This window comes from Pieris rapae, chromosome 7 (genome assembly GCF_905147795.1).
Source record: "Pieris rapae chromosome 7, ilPieRapa1.1, whole genome shotgun sequence".
Classification (NCBI taxonomy): domain Eukaryota; kingdom Metazoa; phylum Arthropoda; class Insecta; order Lepidoptera; family Pieridae; genus Pieris; species Pieris rapae.
Window position 1 is genome coordinate 8,992,862 of NC_059515.1, and position 22,603 is coordinate 9,015,464.

Below are 22,603 nucleotides of genomic sequence, written 5' to 3' on the forward strand. Positions count from 1 at the left end.
GTATTTGGATGTCGATCGAAGTGAATCCAAAATCGATTTATTAATGGTATATAATTTCTATAATTGTATTACAAAGTTTCTCCGACGATTACTTAGAATGAAATTACACTAATGCATTTAGTCTCCCCAACTCTAAAAAGTATAAAACAGTTTGCAATTTCCTTATTTATGTCTGCACGCGATCCTCGCATCAACGTTTACATGTTTTTTATAATTGCAATATACATTTTCATCTTTCTAATAATAAAATGTTGTGGGAATTTATCTGTCCAAAACATAGACACTTTTCAGTGCTTGTCTAGACTAGGGGTCTAAACTCATCATCATGCATTGGTCACACCAACAGATGTTCCTTTCAAAGGGGGCATTAGATACTAGCTCGTACAGTGAGGCAATATGAGACAATACTGAGACTTAAAACTTGACGGGAAAAATCAAGAATATATAAATAAAATAATTATATTTACTAGTTTTTAATATTTTAGTAATTACTAACGCAGACGATCATGTCTAGATACTGTTTGTTCTAATACAAATGAAATAGAAGAACGTATAAAACTTTAATACAATAAGAATTTAATAATGAAGTATGTTAAACTAGTTATAAGCCCTATAAAGCTTAAAGCTTAATTAGTCTAAGAGTAGCTAATAGAAGGGATGACCCAAGTGGTAAAGGCTACTTGATGCGAATTAGAATCAAGTTTCCTAGAATCCTTGAGATATCATTAGCTATTAAAACTATGTCTTTGGTCAATCAATTCGGTTCATTGATCATTGGAGTTTAAACATGGGTCTTATTTTTTGTTAGATAACAGAAAGGGATTTAATTCCATTATAAACTTCGTCATTTAAAAAAATTATTGATTTTGAAATTGATGATTTGATATTGGTAAACAAAATCCTTATACAACACTAAAAACCTATAAACCTAATTATTTTATAAATTGATTGAATTTGTATGTATTGTATTCAGGCCTTAATTATAACATTGGAGTAATTAAACCATTTATTAAACATTGTGAATGAACAATTAAATAAATTATTGTTTTAGTTTTGATTGTTCGTGTCTTATATCGAAATACATCATCATCAATAATCAATTGATGAAGACGTAGTATAAAATTATAGTTAAGTAATAAAAAAGATGAATAAACAAAATATTTTAGGCGCGTGTTTAGTAAACAAACTTCAAGCCACAATGAACATACGTTGGTTAGACTACAAAGTAATATTATATTGATCAGAGTACATACAAACATCTGACGTGTCAATAAGGCTTTCATCTAAAGCTCTCATATCGAACTGTAATCTAACGACGACACATCGACTTAATAGTCGGATTACAAGGCAGTTTGATGATAGTTTTGGATGGACCCGTAATGCTACGACTCTACAATACAATGACTGGTTGTTATTTGTAATAGCAATGGTTAATAGTTGGTAAAAAGCGTTTTTGGTTGCAGTTTCGATGCTGTTTCTCATTACCCCTAACGCTGATGATGCATCCTTGGGTTCACGTCAATATTTTTCATCCCTCTATTTAGTATTCTGGTAAATAATAAATGTACCAAATACAACTTAAATTCAGGGTTTTACAGCAAAAAATATATGTATATATTACGCATAAACATGTTTTTAGTATGATCATTTCTTTCACCTACCCAAAACTCACTTAAACAGCTTTAGCTTCCTCAAAGCTTTTGGTTGATTATTTGTAGAATAAAAAATGTAATGTACACATAATACAAATATTTAATATATACAATTTGCTCGCAACTGATTAAAAATTATAGGTCGTAGCAAATATGAATATTTGCGATCATAATATTATGAGACTTATACTTCAAAGGCTTCCTTCCTTGCACCTTTCACATTACCTACTTTCTTGTGGCTTCCATTAGTTAATTAGTATAAATTTTACTCTTAAAATAAAACAAATTTATACTTTTTCAAACACCTGTACCTGAAGCAGTATTATAAATTTAAAAAAACCAGCTGCCCACTGAAGCATATCCGAACCAATTTGACTTAGGGTCCTTCAAAAAAGGAGAGAGTTTTAAGGCTGACAACGCACTCGCGAGCCCTCTGGCATTGAGAATGTCTGTGGGCGGCAGTTTCACTTAAAATCTGGAGAACCTTCTGCCTGTTTGCCCATAGAAAGAAAAAAATATATGTGTTTTTAGCACATGGACACATTTTTGACAATCCCGTAATGTATGATGAATTTAATATTAGTTCTTAAGTAAACTCATGCTTACTGAAACATATTCCACATATACTACATATACTACTTAAAATTATAAAAATAGCTTAAATAATTGTTTGCTATTATATGTATTTTGTGTAAGCTGTAGGAGTACAAAATAAATAAATAAATAAATACGTAAAAAAATAAAAAATATATATATATATATAATTGACCTGGTAATTGCAGCTGATGTTTACCAAGAAAAGAGCGAGATTCTTAGAAGGCCGACAACGCAAGACGAGCGAGCCTTGCGAGCCTTCTGGCAATGTGAGTGTCCATGAGCAATACCAATTATCATGAGCCTCCTGCCCGTTTGCCTCCTTTTGCAAAAAAATCTTAAAAACTACAAAAATAGAAGTGAGATTTCCCCCAATGTATTATTTATTTTTTGATCACCTATTTCTTGCCAACAAAAAACAAATGAAGAAATGGGTTTAGTATTTGAAACGCAAACCCAATTTTTAGGACATGTTTATGTTATTGCAACATATATCCGAAGTTTATAGATTTATTTCAGCATATATATTATATCCCGCGATTAATTGACAGAAATCCATTTAAAACCTCAAAGAATGTATTTCATTAAAAAACCTTCAATATATGTAATCTCTTAAGAAGCTTGACCAATATCTAGTTCTTTCAAGTCAGTCTCTACGATTTTATTCAGGAAATTGGATTCTTTTACGATCGCATATAAATCTCACTCTCTTTACTAAGTGAATCTATTTGTTGGCTCTTTTCAATACTGGATTTTTAGATTGCTAGGAATAAATTATCATTTTATCGATTCATGAAAATAGATAGAATAGACAGAGTTAAGTCACTACTAATCCAATAAAAAAGCATTGGTGAAGAACATTTTTGTATGTAGCCTGGACTTACATGGAACATATTTTTAGATTAATTAAAAAATAATAATTCAAAGTTGTATACAGGATAAGTATATTTTAAAGCAGTTTTGCATTAGTATCGGATATATTACTATGACTTCGAAAAGGCAAGAAGCGCATCACATCTGCCTCTTCTATTACCAATACTACATAGCGATCACGACCGCTCTCTCAAGAGAGTACCGGATAAGAAGAATATAGTTTTAAAAATATCCATTTAATTGGATACCACAATACATCAATAGAAATACTAATGCAATCCGTGAGAGCTTAGTGGCGTGGAATCTTATCGGATGCTTACGTGACTCATACATTTTTTAGTTTATAAACTGCCAAGAAATTACTTAGATTTACTACGACGTAGTGCCTACTTCGCGCGACCCAGTTACAACTCAAGGTTGCTATCTTATTCAAAACATATACCTAACCCTTATGTTATAACTGTTACTTAAAACTGAATTTATATATTTAGGGTCTGTTTCACAATGTCCGAATAAATTCCAAATAAGCTAATTATTACTTATTGGTAGGATCGTCAGATAGCGCTATTTGTCATGAAATGCCAAGTATCTTACATGGAACTTTTATCAATCGAATAATTTATGTGTTGCATAGCTATTTGGCACTTTATCCATACATTGTGAAACAGGCCCTTAAACTACAATATAATATGTTATAGAATGTAACCCCGGCGAAGGCGGTGATGTCATCCGCCCTCGACAGATACGAGTGGAGGAGGAGGACTATGTCCAACGGTGGACAAACCAAAACCTAACTAAATGATTATTACTAAATGTTAAAGTGTATTTTATACTTAATTCAAAATCAATGAAACTTTTAATTATATAACCTATTTCAATTAAGTTTTTGAAATAAAGGCTATTATTATTATATGCCATAGAAGGGAGTTTCCTACTCAGTAGAGCGAAAATCTAAACCTAGTAGTGTATCCTGGAATTTTACGTGCGCAATTGACATTTTATTTATAGAAAGAGTAACAAACACAACGGTTATACCACCCATAGTACACATGAATGAACGCAAAAGCCTGCTCGGCTTTAACCAATTGGTAATATTAGTAATGGGCTCAAAATCTGATTTCTAGTATCATATTGTAGTTTTGCGCGGCAGTATTGTTTCTAAGAATAGAAATTTACTACAGTGAAGTATGCCCTCTACAACATTGCTTTGCCTAACCAAGGTCCCTATTGTAATAAATTATAAGGTGTCACATGTAAAATATTAACATAAGGAATGCATTAAAGATTTGAGTTTGAGTTTATATCTTTTATATTTTACGTAAAATATACCGAATCATTTATATTTATTTTTAATTCCATTTCCCCGTTCTTATAATTAATTCGCTACCGATTCTGTTATAAGTTTCGAATTAAGCTGAACTAACAGAAAGCCGAAACCACGAGGAACTGTTTGAAATTTTTGGATAAAATTAAATTGCTTTGTAGAAAACTCCAACGCGGATATTGTACACGTTTGTGGCATACTTACGAAATACAAAGAGGGCCCAATTTACAATTTTAATCGGATTTATATGGAACTAGTCGCTTATTATTATAATGAATGAATACAGATCATGATGATGATTAATTCATATGCGTCTAGTTCATAATCTCTGATTCTGTAATTAATCTAGATTAATTTGTATATTTGAACTGTACCTGATGTCTGGTCTTCTTATATTTTTATACTAAATATAATAATACAAAAAAAATAGCTAAAAGCATCACACGACACGACACTTAATGACCATAAAAACCAGATTATTTTAACTTTAAAGGTATTGTAATTATTAATATACATAAAAACTCATATCACAATTGTATAACCACATCTCATATTATATGATGTGTCCTTGTCAACCATGTCATATTATATCTATCTATATTTTTGTTCTTAAATATAGTACATTGTAATGTAAGTTGACGTATACGTCTACCAACAGAAAATTGTTATCAATTAAATTTCACCGTCACATGAACTTCTGTTGTAATTAAAAAAAATATGCGTCAGGAGTTGGCTGAGGTAAATTTTGTTGTAGGTTCCCATGCAATTACTAGCTCATACTTTTTCAACTTTTACTAATTCTCATATCATGCTCGTGTTGTGAGTGGCATTCTTTAATTGTAAAATAATTCCCCGTCCACTAAAGTAAAGTAAAGTAAACTTAAAGGCTACTATAATATAATGTTTGAATTCATCGTGTGTATTGTAATACAATAATTGTTGTTTGATTCACAAACATGACAAAAACATACTAATTTGAGATAAATAAATACATCATTTATTTGTAAAAAATTTATATATTTATTTCATTATTAGGAATCTTACAGCTAACCTATATATTAAAAACAAATTATAAGACAATATAAAAAGCCAAATCAGATTATATGGGTAAACTTTATTTAGGAAACAGAAATCAAGAAAGTACATTAATAGACAAAAATATATAAAAAAACTGACAGCAAATAATGCTTAATATTTCATTGAAAATACCAGAGTAATACTGCTTAAACAGCAGTGTTGGCCTAGTGGCTTCAACGTGCGAATCTCATCCTTAAGATCGTAGGTTCGAACCCCGGCTGGGCACCAATTTACTTTCCTTCTTCGCATTTAATATGCGCTCGAACGGTGATAGAAAATATCGTGAGGAATTCGTGACTTAGACCCAAAAAGTCGACGGCGTCAGGCAGGTGTCAGGCACTGGAGGTTTTTCCTTCACCGTTCAAGCGAATGTTAATTAGTCTATTTGTCTTCGTTAATAGTCATTATTGAATATTTTTTGACTGATTAGTTATTTAAAAAATATGACCTAAATCACATCAAACCAAATTTCAATTAAAGTTTCAATGTGTGCTACCAGCTTATCTCTTGGCATCTTGCAGATTGCTGTTGCTAAATTTATTTACACATCCATTAACTTATTAAATTGGCCTATTTATCTGTCTCCAATTGTTACTAATGTTTATTTGGTACTGGAAGTATAAAAAAATCAAAAACAAAATAAGGTTTGTTTAAATTGGTAACGGCCATTAACAATGTACGTATAAAAGCGAAACTAAATGATAAATATGTAACGCCTCTATTTCAAAACGTCAATAAAAGTACAAAACAGCCATTTTGCGGTTGGAATCGCTGCCAAGCCCATGAAAGGCTTTGTTTGGCGAAAAAGATTAAATGGCTAAAGTCTGAAACAAAAGCCTGACGTTTCGTAGCGGGGTTACGGTTCGGAAGTCACTTAACTTTAGCTCTGTTTGTCTAGGTAAAGGGTTGGCTCAATGTATATATATTCATATTGTCTATTACATAATATAATATTAAACTAATAAATTGAGGATTGCATCAATAGAAAAAACAATTTCTGGAAAAAATGTTTTTATTGTATTTTAATAACAGCTACATTTGTTTTATGGATAGCATTACCTAGTATTATATACGAAATGTAAGTTAGAAGTGAGAAAATAAACAATTTATTACATTTGTATAATTTGCGTGTTTATTGAGGCAATGTTAGGAATTAAGACATATTATCGCTTCTTAGTCCGACTAAACCTTGGTCACATCTATAAATATCATACTATATACGTATAGACGTGCAGAAACTTTTAACTAATTATTTTATGATCCAGAATGACAAATTCCATTATGATTTTACTATGTTTATACATTTATAAATTATAATACGCAGATTAATTTTGTTATCCACAGATTAACCTAATGTAATGTAAAATAAGTATTTTAATACACAATCAATAGCATAATTAAAATCATGTGTACTTTTGTCCCACACCCAACAATTTCAAAAATATATAATTCTGTACAAAATTTAAAGATTTTGATAAACAGATACCTAATAATCTCATATTCATTCAAATAAATTTCTATAGATATTCTGCTCGTCTATTAAATAATGCACCACTAGTTTCTTGCTCCATGCATTCCTTGGAGCATTATTAACATCAGCTTATGTTTTTATGTATAATTTTCTATTTAAGACATGATTACCTCATGTGACATAGCCTTTCACATATCTCTTTCTTCTATATTTCACAATAATCATAAACCAAACCAATTCACCATTCATTATAACAATGTATCTTATGAATTTGTTTTTTTTTTCAGATTAATATTGAAAATGACTTAACCGCCTTCAGAATGCAGTCAACAAGCCTAGTCTTGACCTTCACATGTGTCCTTTTGCTGACCTGCACTCAAGCTAAAATAGGTAAGTAATAAAATCATTAAACTGTTGCCACCTATTTTTGGAAACATTCATTGAGAGACAAAGGTTACTTTAATAGTTACAAAAGAACTGGCAACCCCACTCTGATCTTGTATTCACGAGAAAGTTGTGATATATGCTGATGCTGACTTTTAAAAATTCAATTCTGATTGAATTTTTAAAAGTCAGCTCCACAATTTTTCTCTAGATCTCAATTTATATCTCTCATCGTTAAGGCTTCGAAACATTTTCTGTCAATTCAATACCAAAACATCATTCAAACTGGCTCGACCGCGCGCCATCAATAGTCTATCTAAGATGGTCGTACTCTACGATCTGAAACGCTCCAAAATCTGCTAAGTTCAATATTTATCAATGGTGACAATTGTAGGGCGTTGCGCCGTAAGAGATAACGAGAGATTATATATAATATAATAAGAATTAAACCAAAGGTGCAATTTTAAGGTCAGTTGAAGACATTTGTATTCTTATAAAGAAATTTTGAATTAAGAATTTGTTTATATGTTCTACTAATATTAATAAAATAACTGATATTACAGTATAAAATACCTGATAAGTTTAGGTGATTATCACTAGAGTCACTTGATCGACACAAATTTAGTACTCATAAACTAACTAATGTGTATAGAATTTACGCTTTTATCGAATGAATCTTACGCATTAAGGCGGATTATACCCCTAAGTGTAATACCCCAGTAATTGTTTAAGGGTAATCTTTAAAAATAAAGATCTACACAACCGTGAGTGAAAACCTGATTAGAGAGCCGACTATTGGTTTAGGACTGAGTTCTCTTAACCTACTTTCTATTTACTTTCTCTAATGAATTTTACATTACTTGCTTTGTATATATTTAGTGTAACTGAGGGGTACTTTATTCTGTTAAGCTGAAACTAGTTTAAGTACGCATGTTTATTGTAATGTGAAACAGAGTTGGATCTAATTGTCAAGGAAACAATAAGTATTTTACACAATTAAAGTTCTTGAGATCAAGAGAACTTTATTTCTCATTAGCGGCTAGTCCCTGTTTTGCAAGGGTGGACATTTATTTTTGATCATTTTTTGGATATATGTTGTTTAATATTGTGGAAATATATTATATTGGCTTTTTTACATATTGGATAACATTATTGTAATTTTAGTAGGGATTTTTATTTTTTGTTGCAATTAAAAATAAATAATGAGTGTACATTATCACTGATTACTTATTATTATTTGACATTAAAATGTTGAAAGAAATTTTAAAATCCGAATTTTTTAAATTATTTCGTTGTAAACATATTAACATACAAATATTTCCTCTTTAGAATATTAGCATTAATTACAAAAAAAATATTTTTTTAAATGAGAAACTTTATAGGCTTCTGATGTATTGTATCTTTAATGCCCTTTGAATTGGCTAAACGCGTCAATATTACGAATTATAGACGGTAGCTGATTAAATAATTTCATACCCTCATACTTAATAAACATCTTCATATAATTTGTACGCAGCTTCGGCAAGATGAGAAAACTTGCTCATGCAATTTTTATGATACTATGATACTACGTTTTTTTTTTAAATTAAAATAAAGGGCTAGAAACATAGTTATAATTTTGCTTTCTTTGTAGATTTATTTTATTAGTCTGTGTTAAAAAATTGTGTCTAAATAGTGCTTTTATTTATTTATTTTTTTAGGATAGTATAGTAATATTATGTACCTCAGTTTACAATACATACTCAATTACGTCAATTAATTGATAAATAATGCAGCTATTAGCAACGTTTTTCTCTGTAAAACATTTCAGTGACGTCATAGAAAACGCGTCATATTTAATGAATGCAGTAATGGCGTCACGATCTTGACCGGGTGTTTGAATGAGAAGCATTCACAATATTCTAGAGCAAGTTTTAAGAAAAGCTGTTTTTAATGTTCTAGTTTAAGCCGTTAGCTGATTTTTAAATTAGGAAAAGAATTTTTTAAATATAAAACATAATGAAAGTTATTGAAGTCAGATCTTTGTTCTTTTTTTTATTTTTTTTTATTTTCGAACACTTCCAGTACAAATCTTTAATTTCATTTTCTATAAAGATATATTTATATAAAAATCTAAATATATCTGGATATAATGCCTCATTGTTATTGGAAACAATTATTGTTTATTTAATCATTTTAAGGTAACGTCAGGTTTAACAATTGTGAGTTTTCATCACACTGACGAGCAACATGTAATTTAATATAGTTTTATTATTTAATAAATTGATTTTTAACAGATGATTTATTATGAATTTTTTTAGATTACTGGATAAATATATTATGTTTGTAGTAAAATAAGTATTTGCGTAATAGGAAATAATATGATAATATTTATATTTACCTTAACTAAATTTCTCTTTATAAGTAGTATATAAAGTATAATTAAGATAAAATGTAAGTTACAAGATTGCCAATAAATGCTTTATTTATTTAAGTATTTGCCGTAGTCATTTTGTATGATGTTTGCTATTTTAAGATAGTACCGAGAGTTTTTTTACGCTGGCTTTTTCTCTCGCCCTACACCCTCTGTCTTCTTTGCCGATGAGTAGGGAATGTCTACCGATTTAAATTTAATGACGAGGTACGAGTAAGTACACGTATGGTGTATATATGATATGTTATATTCTATAATATCATATTTTATTTTATTTTATCTACAATGACAATTAATTTTAGAGACAATATAATTTTGAGTCTCCCGAGTATTTTACATTAATAGCAAACCCGTGTTATACACGGATCGCACGGAATAATAAATTATTCTGTACTATGAGACTATTAACCTGCGAGCTCATAACAGCGATTAGCGGATAGTGAAATAGTCAGTAATCATTAAATATACATAATAGATAAATTATTTCCATTTTAATTTTAAGGAGTAAGAGAAACGAGCCATAAATTACTTCATGATTCATTCATTTCATTCATTTATTTATAAGTAATCTAACACCCACATAATAAATTATAATACAAAATACTAGTCTTAGTATCTGTTTTGGCTTTCTGTATTGTCTAATACAGAAAGCCAAAACAGACGCATTAAAAGACAAAGATACATTAACAAAACAAAAGAATAAAAAAAACTGAAATTTGACATTTTAAAGCAACAAATAATACTAAGAATTTAAAACTACTACTTAAAAAAATCAGAGTCTTCCCGCTGTTCTCCAAGTACTTCTTGATAATAAGCCAATGTTTAAACTTGATTTACTTAACATTCAAGGGTCATATCCTGCATGGGGCATTTTTTTTTAATTTCAACATGATCCCAATTGTGCTGCGTATGGCTAATTGGCTAATTGTTGTTATGTAATTATGTCTAGATGTTTTAAATTATAAATAAGTTTTAAATTTATAATCTGAATTGATATAACAGGTTATTTTTAAACAAAAATGTTATTTTATTATTTATATATCAAGTTATTACATAGCTAAATGATAAAAGTAATATTTACAATGAATAAACCGCTCAATGAAAATATATGTTATTTTTCAATAAATGATTAATATAACTAATTTCCATGTATATAATGGAAGAACATAATCGTTATATTATATTCGCCTCCGCTTCCGCTACCTCCATTCCTCTTTTAATGTCAGGTGCTCAGCCTTACGAGTTTCAAACAAGACCGGTAAACCCAAATTTGGGGTATATTAGAATTTACAAAATTAGTAGTTATAGTGTTTTAAAACTGGATAAACTTTAATAGAAGTTGTTTAAAGTTGATGTTTATTTGTCGAGTTTGTTTGAATTTCCGGGCATTATCCTACTTATGGTTGGCGAATAAATAGACTATTTAAAATTCAGAATACAATTATACTAACGCTAGAATTTACACAAAAATATAGAATATCTTAATTTCTTTAAAGATTGCAGATTTTACATTGCGCCATGCTCACAGACATTTTGTTTCAATATGCCAAGAGAAGCATGGCGTAAAGATTGCAGTTTCTTACAATCATCTTAGCCAAAACTTAGCGATAATAGAGTGAGAGTTTCTTGCCAGTTGTAATCAGCCACTTTAAGCCATTTATTTGGAAACTGTTGGATGAAAATTTAAATCGTTTTAATTTTTTTTTAATGAAAAATTTAAAAAATTCAAGAAAAGAGCGTACCAATTCTTAAAAGGCCGGCAACGCACTCGCGAGCCCTCTGGCATTAAGAGTGTCCATGGGCGGCGGTATCACATAACATCAGGAGAGCCTCCTGCCCGTTTGCTCCCTGTTCTATTTACTTTTAGCTTTGCTATCGTGAATCCGGTTAAATACATTTGTAATTGTGTTTTGATAAATAAAACTTTCTCGTACAGTGAAAGAAATTATTGTTACTTACAAAAATTTACTTGTGTCAGAGGCTAAATATTGATTACGAATACAAATTACCAATAAAATATGTATAAATATACCCTATGGCCCATTTTATGTATCAATAAGTGTAAATATATATACTACTACACTTCTATTTATTCTATATATATTTCTAATATATATACTTAAGTAGTAAGTCGACCGTCTGAGTGTAAGTTAAGAGTGGCAAAGAGTTTATTGCCAGTTCTTCTATTACGTTCTACGCCCTTGATTTATGAACTGGCCGTAAATGTGGAATTTAAGGCATTTAATATGTATTTATTTTATAATTCATAAGTGTACATTGTTACCTAAATTATTTTATTTTGATTTGATATGAACCTGACACACACCGACGACTTATTAGTTCTGGGCTTGCCTCTATGAAAATCTACAGAAAAAGATTATCAATTATTTTAAAAGTCAAGGCTTTTATTAGTCTAATTACAACGTTTTAACTAAAGTATTTGTGTGTCTACATCACAACCTAAACACAATTTGAAAAAAGGCACAATAAAGTAGAAAAGATTAGGAAGATTTAAAGCGAATAATTATTATTAGATTTGCCTATGTATATGGGAAAACATCTAATTGAAATCTCTATTTAGTTATATTATCCTAAAATTTATCCGCATACCATCTTAGACTTACGAGAAATGATGTTCGTAAAAAACAGTGTAATTAGAATTGAAACAAGCAATTCCTCCTTGAAAGTTCTCCAACGCTTGCGCCATTAGAATTTCATAATCCCCGAGGCTATTCTTACAGATCTTGATAATACATGCGGGTTGGCTTACTTCCCCTACTATGCTTGGCACATACATCACTGGATAATTTAGGCACGCTAATCACAGACTGTCTCCCTTTGTTGAACTTGATTGATGATATGTATATTATCTTGGCTGTATTGTCAGAGCAGGAAATGTACTTGTGATGGTTTTTATGTCAAATTTTAAAGGCAAAACCATTCTGAATATTCGAAATTTTAAAAGTTTTGCTCGGAGCCCTTATACTAGGGTTTATTCATATTAAAGTTTTCTACTTGAACCCAATATTTTGCGCACTACTTCACTCGATTTTCATACTATATTTACATGTTTGAAATTTATTTGAGCTGAAAGAAATTATTTAATAAATATTTATTTATTTTTTATAATTTGTAATAATAAAGATAATTATTATAATGTATATTTACAAAGGAATTGAAAAAAAGCTATCTTCAAATACCTGTAAAATGAAAGGGAATTATAAATATGTAACTACAGTCAAAAATCTGTTTTAACGACATCGAAGGGACTACCTACTCATATTTGTTCGTTAAAATCGATGACGTCGTTATTAAGTAAAGGTACTTAATAACATACACTAGAATTAAGCCGGGACTTTTGATTTTGGTCAATATAACCGGTATGTTGTTCTAAACGATGTCATCGCAAACGGTTTTGACTGTAGAATGAAGTTGATATAAGTGACTAACCTAGGTTATATATTATCTTCTTGTGGATGCCCATAATATATTATTCAACTGTATCTATTTTGATGAAACTTAAAACAGTTCTCTCAGCAGTAAAAAATAATTATATTATTTTAAGTTGAATTTATAATACCAGAAAAAAAATATTTTTAAATTTAGTGTTTTTTTTAAAATAATTTCTTGAATTGTATTATTTATTAGGAATCTAGTGCTGTTAACACTAAACCTGTAACTTCTATGGAATCCCACTTTGCATCTTATAACCAGTTCCAATATTAACCTCAAAATAATGCATGATACATGCAATGGCCAATCACAAGCGTGAGACCAATACACCTGTGGTACAAACGTGCCGTGTCGGGAATGACTGATTTGATTTGAAACAAATTACTTTGCAAATAGGCGATGAACAGTCGCTTTACCATATCCCCATCGCTTAGTACTTTCACCGTGATGTAGAATTTATACTAGCATCAATAAAGGAAATGAAATCGTGTATTTCCTAAGATACGGGTACAATTAGGTAGACAATTATAAAAAATCGCACAATCAGCTATATTTAAATAGGATTGAAAATTTCGTATTAATTTTTATAATTTCATATAATAGGACATTAACGTGATGTCATAATAATAAGTAAAGTTATTTAGAATTGGTATCAAACTTATAGTCTTTATACTCGCCTTCAATATAAAGGCAACTTGCCTTTAAAAATTAGATCGCTTTAACCTTGAAGGAATTAAATTACACGGCGGTGATCTATAACTCCAACGAAGGTGATTAAATAGTTTAATAGCTTTGGCGTAACAGTTTTTTGCATACATTGTATACTAAATTATGGATGAAATTACAGTATTCATACGGATCAGATACATTATGTTATAATATTCAAAAAGTTATTTAAAAATTAAAACATTATATTTACATTTTAAGACGTTTAATTTGACTCCGATTATGAGAATGTTACATAGGCTTACAGGCGAAACAAAAATGTAACTTAAACATCAAGTTATTCCATTATCTTGAATCTTTAAAACAATATGGTGCATCAATCTTCCATTCAGTTCTTTTGTAAAGGTGCGAATCATTAATATTCTGTCTGATTTATATCCGAGATTCCAACCACTTACCTTTATGTAAGACGGCCAGCCATATTACATTTGGATTTATTAAAATCTACTTTGTTTCAGTCGCAATCTGATTCTAATTTCTTGGAAAATATTTCCAGTTTATATAATACATTTTTTATAGAACTGGCAGTTTATAGGCTACCTATTAAACATATTGTTCAGTGATTGGAACATGGTGTAATGGTTGCAGCTCCCAGCACAAAGTTTTTAAAAGTAAAAGAAAAAATGTAGACGTTCTACGCTCTTGATTTGAGAACTGGCAGTAAATGTAAAATTAGGAGCATTTAATGTATATTTCTTTTTTTGGCGTTCATAAGTTTACATTATGTTACCTATATGAATAAATGAGTTTTGATTTTTAATTTGATTTGATTCCGTAATCCACAGATAGCTCGCAAGTCCGTTGCCGGTCTTTTAAGACTTATTTATAAGTGGGATACCCCTTATGGTCATGGAGTGGATATATATCTATGTCTGTTACATTAAATATATTTATGTAGACAAATACCTCGGTATGCACGACACACATAAATATTTTGGTCAAGGTCGCTCAACATATATTCTTCGTGTATGAGCAAGTGTTTTGTTCCACACAGCGTCCAAGTTTAAATTCAGCTAACAATATTATTATTAAAAACAAGTATATTTGACAACTTGATTGATTATCAATCATTTGTTGTTTACCTTAAGTGAATTGAGCCATTGCGCGATATTGTATAATAATTATTATTTTTATCGTCTTATGTGAAATTGTCTATTATAATATGTCTAGTGAGTGAGATGTGTTGAATTTGAATATGTTTGCAGATGGGTCATAATTTCTCTTAATTTAAATGATCCTGTAGTAAGACAAAAAGAGAGGACGCCCACCAAAACTCAGGGAAGATGGAATAAAAGAGAAAGCGGGAATATTGTCAGTGAGCATAAGAGACAAGCGGAAAAAATATGTGATTCTCAAATACAGGCTTTTGTGTTAATTATTCATTTTGTCAACTGTGAAAACATTTTATTATCTATTTATATATTATAACTAAAGCTAAAAATAAAATTAAGCAGTGGAGCTACAACGTTTTTATTTCTGGGCCTCATATTTTTGTATCTGTTTCGTGATCAGCCGATGTTCCTTTACCGCTCGTGCGAATGTTAAATGTGCATATCAACAGGTGCACAGGCGGAGATCGAACCCACGACCTCAGGGACGGGAGTTGCACCTTGAAGCCACTAGGCCAACACTGCTTTCAACAAAAAGACAAATGAAAGTTAAATACTTCATTTGTCTTATTTGTTTATACTACAGTGATGTAGCTGTTTAATAAATGTTTGAAAAGCGACCGACCAAGTTAACAATAAAAACTTTCAGGGCCTCTATAATTGCGAACACATAAGCCAAGCATTTGTTGCAATTGTAGGTGTTCATGATCGCAATAACAATAAGAGATAAATAAGTGTAGGGTCACCGTAATTCCAGTCGAATAGAACATTCATAACGTCACCCCACAACCCGCAATCTTGTGGTTAGTGCGAGAAATAATTGGATTCGCTTTGCAACTACAAATTCATAACCAGTGCAGTGGTTCAGATATAGATAAAACTTAATATACTTCCTCAAATTTAGTTTTGAATTTGGAACAATATACCTTTTAGTAATAAATGGTAATGTGCAATGCTGAGCACGTTAAATTAGATTTTGCACATAACAACTCGTTTACATGTGTCTAATCTATATGTAGCTTTACGGCCTGGGTTTTTTAAGATGGGTGAAGTAGAAAGAATCTGATTAGTACTATAATTTAAGATGTATGTGGCCTGATATCCCAACTTGTATCAATATCCTAACACATGAATTGTTTTTTAGAAGTAAAGTAAAATACCAAGGTGTTTTGTGGAAGTATTTTGTAAAAATACTGTAAGAATTGCTTTAAGACACATTGTCAAATTTAATATATTTTTAGTTACGTATTGATTAGTTTAAATGCTTGATTGATGATCGCAATTCAGAGACAGAAAGTAAAATTTACACAAAATGTATATAAATAAAATACAACAAAGGTATGCAATAGGTCCCTATAGGTTCTGTCCCTCATTAGGTCACCGATCGATACATTAATTATCCCTTGTCAAACATACATATGTTTGTAATGTATTAGGGTAATTAATAATGTTTTGTGTGACAATTTAGAATTAAACATTCATAAAGGTACTTTTTTAAGCTAGCTAATTGAGCGCGGCGACCGAATCAAGAAATTCCGTAACGAAAATAACCTAACACACTATGGCGTAATAAAGGTGCGCCCAATATGCATTAGAGCAGGACAGAACGCATACTGCGTCTCACATCTCTCTGACGAGATCGGTAACGTGAACGTAACGTAAACGCGGCCGGTACGCGTTAGACACGAGACAGACTATATAGGCCTGTTAGTCTGAGTCTGGAAGATTGAATTAATGTCAAAGAAAAAAAAAATACTGCATAAATAAAAAAAAATAAACAATTGCATAGGTTGATAAAAAATGCTATGCAATAGCCGTATCGCGGCAGTCCCCGAGTGCCACACGTTTATTATTTTTTTTTATATAACAGTGGGCAAACGGGCTCACCTGATGTTAAGTGATACCGCCGCCCATGGACACTCTCGATGCTAGAGGGCTCGCGAGTGCGTTGGCGGCCTTTTAAGAATTTTTACCAAGTATATATACAATTTGTAATCAAGAGCTGAAAAACAGTAATGCTTTATAAATACTCTAGGCAAAATGAATTCATAAACATGTTTATTTAAAAGTCAAAAAACTGTTGAGTAACAAAAAAGCGTAACACAGCTATCGTGTGTTTGAGTAATGTGAATATTATTCATTTTATTATGTTCCGTGAGAATTTTCCTGTTCTCCGTTCCCAGCTTACTGTTCATAAATCACAATTACTGTGTTTATTTTACTCGTATCTTCTTTAATAATTAATGCTATATTTAAGTTTAAAGTAATATGGTTTTGGAAGATTTATGAAGTCATTTTACATTGGCTTTAATAGCATGTCGTGTTTTTTCATTATTTTTTAATTAGTATAGCTATTCAAAGGGGGAACGCTGCCAGTATCTTCGGAACCTTGCCTACAGGGACTCCTTTTAATAATATATTTTTATTATTAAATTTTACGGTTAGTTATTAGGTATATTAGAATTAACTACAATTATATTTTTAACTTATTTTTTTTATATTAATTATTATATAATTATATTATGTCATATATAAGTCTCATTCATTAAATATTTTTTATAAGACCCTAAAACCGCAATAAATAAGTAATTCCTATAATTTAATAAAAAACATTAAATAGTAAATGTTTGGTATATAATGCCTTAGTTGCAGGCTTCGGCGTTATTTTCTGCACTGAGTATTTTTAACGCAAAAAAAGTGCGTAAGTACTCAGTCCACGATTCAAATGTGTAAGATGCTTGAGAAATGCATGTTTATTATTCTATACTTCAGATATTACATACTTCAGATGATAAATTCTTACAAATTCAAAATACTAATGTAAGTTATTTCATGAGTAACTTTTCATCCCATCAACATTCGTTGTTTAACTAGCGTAGAGATGGCGTCTCTAACTATTTAAACCAATGCTACGAAAAACGCTACGAATAACGGTGGCCTATTTGTAACAATGCGGCGTTGCTACGTGGTCTTTGATTATCATTGATTTTAAAGATTTATGCATCTTTTCATTTACTAGACTACATATTGAATTTATATCAGTATTTTTCGTATTTTATCAGATATTTAAAGCGGCAAAGAATTGATGAGTTAAAAGTGGCAAAACTCATGTTTTACCAGTTCAACAGTAGAAAAATTACAAATTAATTATAACAAACCCATTTATTTATCTGATTATAATAACATCCCTCCTATTAATAATAAGGTATAATTGTAGATATATATCATAATATTACATCATAATTTTTTAACAATGTTAGCAAAAGAGTGGTTGTCATTATATTTCCAACGTTTCTCTTGGAGTGAGTTAAAAAACGATTGATTAATGACGTAGCCGCGGACTAATGAGCGTAAATGTTCGAAATATCTTTTGGGAATCGTTAAGCACACGCTGCCACTTTTTGTATCACCCCGGAAATGTTTGAATACGCTTTTCAGAATATTTAAACGCCTATTTCCGTGAATAATTTTCCAAAATGGAAATTACACCCTTTTAATTGACGCATGCCTTGGTATACCAAGGTATACAGCGATATATTGCTGTAATTATAACTTTGCTGTATGAACATTACCTCATTTGTAGATGTAACATTAATTAAAAAAAAATCATGTAACTTTGTTGGTTTATGTATTAATGACGTCTATTTGTTGCAGGTTATTTCTGGCATATAACCGACTTTCATTATGACCCATTGTATACATCACAAGGTGATACAAGGAAACGTAAGTATATATATTTAATATGAAATTTTACAATTCGTAGGTAACAAATACCAGTATCATTTTTGATGTCTGCATCTTGATAATTTGTATTACAAGAATGCTTTCACAATCATTTTTATTAGAGATACCAGGACTATGGATAGCGCAATTAAGATATCAAGTACAAATTCATTAAAAATCTTAAGAATTGTTAATAATATAATTTACTAGTTCGAATAGAAGCTTTTTTAAATATAAATAGTAAAGTATTCCAATGATGAAAGATTTTTGAAATCACTTCAGTAGATTTCAAATTTATTCGAATCTTAATACAATATTTCCTCTTTCTAAAATAACTGAAATAAATTTATTTTTAAATTAAGATTGCCGACGAACCGATGAACGAGGCAGTTCAGGTCATCATCGGGCACTTGGACGATTCGGTGACTACTCATGCGACAGTTCATTAGATCTCATACAATCAGCTCTGCGGTATATGCGTACGAGGCATTCTGAAAATGTTGAATTCGTGCTATGGACTGGGTAAGTCTTGTTTGTAGTGTGGACTCGGCTTCGTTGTGCGTGCTGGGGAAGTGTTATTAATTCAGGTCAAATAACCTAAAGAAGGACGTTAAGAATTCAACGTGTAATTTTTTATACACAATATACCTGTTTAGCTTCTGGACTAATCTGTACCATCGAGTTTTTAAATGAGTCGAAATTGCCTAAAATGATCTTATATATAAACATACGAACACATATATATTTATTGTTAGTCCCGTAGTAAAGCTAAGCTGTAGTGAAATTTTGTAATATATACTATTCAGTAATAGTTATTTTTACGCAAAACAATCAACAAATAACTATTTAGCAGGTATAATTATGTTTTTAAAGGAAGTTACATTTCAAACGAAAGGGAATAATTATGAAAAAATATATCGTGAACCGTAGAGGTTTTCGCCACAGCCAACTTAAATACACTAGAGGTTCTCATTGCAATTAAAGTTCACCCGCGAACTGAAATATTTCCCATAAACATAAATAAATTTCGAAAATGTATTAAATTAATAAAAAAGTGCACCACTCAAAGCTGCACCAATCGTAATGAGACGCGAAGTTCATGTTTGCGGAAAGAAAAGTTATTTATTAGAGAGACTGCACATACCATATAATTAGACTTTTTTTGATTCGATGACTGAGAAAATAAACAGAATTTTTGATTTGTACGTAAAGAAAACTGATGCTGAGCGAAAACTAAAATTTAAACTATTTTAATAATAATCAATAATATGAGGTTTTAATTTTAATGTTTATTTTATATGTTATAAAAATGATATACAAGTATACTTAAGAGCTAACATCAACAACGTCCTCACAATCGAGTAGTCCGCAATATCGCAACACACTATCTATACAAAACACACACACTGTCAATATCTCCTCAGACATTTTGTATCAAAGATCCACTGGCATAAATAATTTAACTTTATAAAGTGTAATAATATGTTAGATGTTTCAGAAATTATTTTAATAAAAAAATTAGAATTTTATTGACTTAATTACTTTCAGTGATATCATAGCCGCCGGATACCATACGAATGAGGACGACAGGTACCAGGCGATAAGAAATATGACGGAGTTGCTTCGAATGACATTTAGCTCGCATTTCGTTTTCCCCGTATTGGGACATACGGATCCAGCCCCTTCAGAGAGGTTAACGAATTTATGGAGCCATTGGTTGCCCATGGAAGCTTTGCAAACCCTGAAAAATGGTATGACTTTATAGCTTTTTTATTCAGACGGCTTTTATATTGAAGAATGCCCTTTTACTCGCCAGTGGAGGTTGATTTAATAGAGGAATCTGCTTTAATATCCCGTAAACGTTATAGATAGAGATGCCAATTTGTGACTAAAGTGTGCACTAGGGGATTGTTTGAAAAATGTATAGATTTTTATAACTTTGTATTTTAAGAACAAATATCAGATTTTTTAAATCAAAATATCTAACATTTAATGAGCAACTATTAGTTTTACAAGGTTTTTTTAATTAAAAAAGTAAAAGTGGTTACGTTTTGTCATATGTATTTCCAAACCAATTCGACTTAGGGTCCATCAAGAAAAGGGCGTACCAATTCTTAAACGGCCGGCAACGCACTCGTGAGCCCTCTGGCATTGAGAGTGTCCATGGGCGGCGCTATCGCTTAACATCAGGTTGCCCCCTGCCCCCTGCCCCCTGTTCTATAAAAAAAATGTTATTTTAATGGAGTGTATTGTCTAGAAGTTATACTATATTTTCTGAAATAATTTAAACATTGACATACATATAATATTCATTACTAACAAAATACACACATAGCACACAAAATAACAATAGTATATGTATTTTTATTTTAAAGAATACGATGCGTTTTAAGTGTGTAATTGTGTGTGTGGTTGAAATTGGCCCTGGCTCAGCATTCTGCTGAGGAGCAGACTGTGCCACAGTGCAATTTAGATCAACATATTTGTACTTCATATAATTTCAGATTAGTTGTCTAGTACTCCACTCATAACTGTCAACATCTGGCATACTACAACCTTGAGTAATGTAATTAATGTAAAGTTTATTAGGTATAAATTTTACATTAATTACGTTACTCATAGAAGTTCTATTTATATTTGGTCATCTTTACAGGTGGTTACTACACAATAGAGCAAACACAGAGCAAACTTCGCATTGTAGCTCTAAATACAAACTTATTTACACTACGAGAAGAAAACACGGTACCTGCCCGTCGGCAGTGGGAGTGGCTGGAAAAAGTCCTCGATAAAGCTACTACAAACAAAGAGATGGTAAGCTTTTTAAATGAGGAATTATTCTATTTGGTACTAAATTGATTTGTGATTAAATATTTTAAATAACGTAATTTATCTTTAGTTAATGTATAGATTAGGTCACTTTTATACACTTCTTTAGATAAAGTTATTGCTCAGCCAAACGGTGAATATCTACGAAAATATATATAGAGTAATTTCAGATTGTATACAAAAAAGGCATATAGTACGGCTTATTGCATCTGATAACAAATATATAACGCAGTACAGATCAGAAAGATCCGTAATTTTGGATGTCCATAGTTTGTTTAAAGTCGCACTAGTCATACCGTCTCAAATATGAATTCGAAATTTGAAAGTTGGTAAACATTTGAGAGAACGAGTATTATGATGACGTATTAATAGTACTTTAAGCACGAATTTCTATATGATGAACTAAAACTAACGTGCAAATTGAATACCCATAATAATCACATAATTAATTAAAAAAGACAGTAAGCTGGATCGGTATAAATATAGCTCGTCATTCGCCTGAATGGATTAAATGTAACAAACGATTTGGTGATCCGCACAGAACAGTATTATTACTACGAGTCACGCATTATTGTATGAGTTATGGATAACGAAATATATATTACTTTATGAAGCAAATAGTAGTAATATTATACGAATTATTCCCTAAAATGGTTCTAGAAATAATGAGCTTATTTTTAATAACATATTAGTTATATAAGACATAAGCATTTTACGTTTCAACGTCTTCTTTAGATAATAGTATTAATTGTATGAAATGTTCTTATCGTCTTAAAATAAATTAAACAATTGACGAAGGTGAACTGACAGATGGCAGTCAATAATGACTGGAACTCAGACTAACAAATTCCCATGTTGGTATTTCAATAAAACCCTAATATGGAGCGTATAGTTACATGCTGTGTACCATAGTAAAAATAATTTATTTAGTGTTTTTAAAAGTTTTTTTTAATCATAAAATAACTTTTAGAATAAAAA

The 22,603-nt window shown here is 30.6% G+C and overlaps 1 protein-coding gene across 2 annotated transcripts in view; it reads left to right on the top strand.

Moving 5' to 3' along the window:
- Window positions 1-22,603, top strand: part of LOC111004179 (acid sphingomyelinase-like phosphodiesterase 3a) — a 43,172-nt gene that overhangs the window by 10,641 nt on the left and 9,928 nt on the right. The window contains exons 2-6 of one of the 2 annotated variants that reach the window (XM_045629017.1): window positions 7,279-7,381; window positions 18,731-18,799; window positions 19,162-19,321; window positions 20,348-20,550; window positions 21,453-21,610. In XM_045629017.1, the coding sequence (XP_045484973.1) occupies window positions 7,312-7,381; window positions 18,731-18,799; window positions 19,162-19,321; window positions 20,348-20,550; window positions 21,453-21,610 (660 nt within the window). In that variant the 5' untranslated portion in view covers window positions 7,279-7,311. Of the gene's footprint in view, window positions 1-7,143; window positions 7,382-18,730; window positions 18,800-19,161; window positions 19,322-20,347; window positions 20,551-21,452; window positions 21,611-22,603 lie in introns of those variants that run through there. The other variant, XM_045629016.1, reaches the window with a different exon arrangement.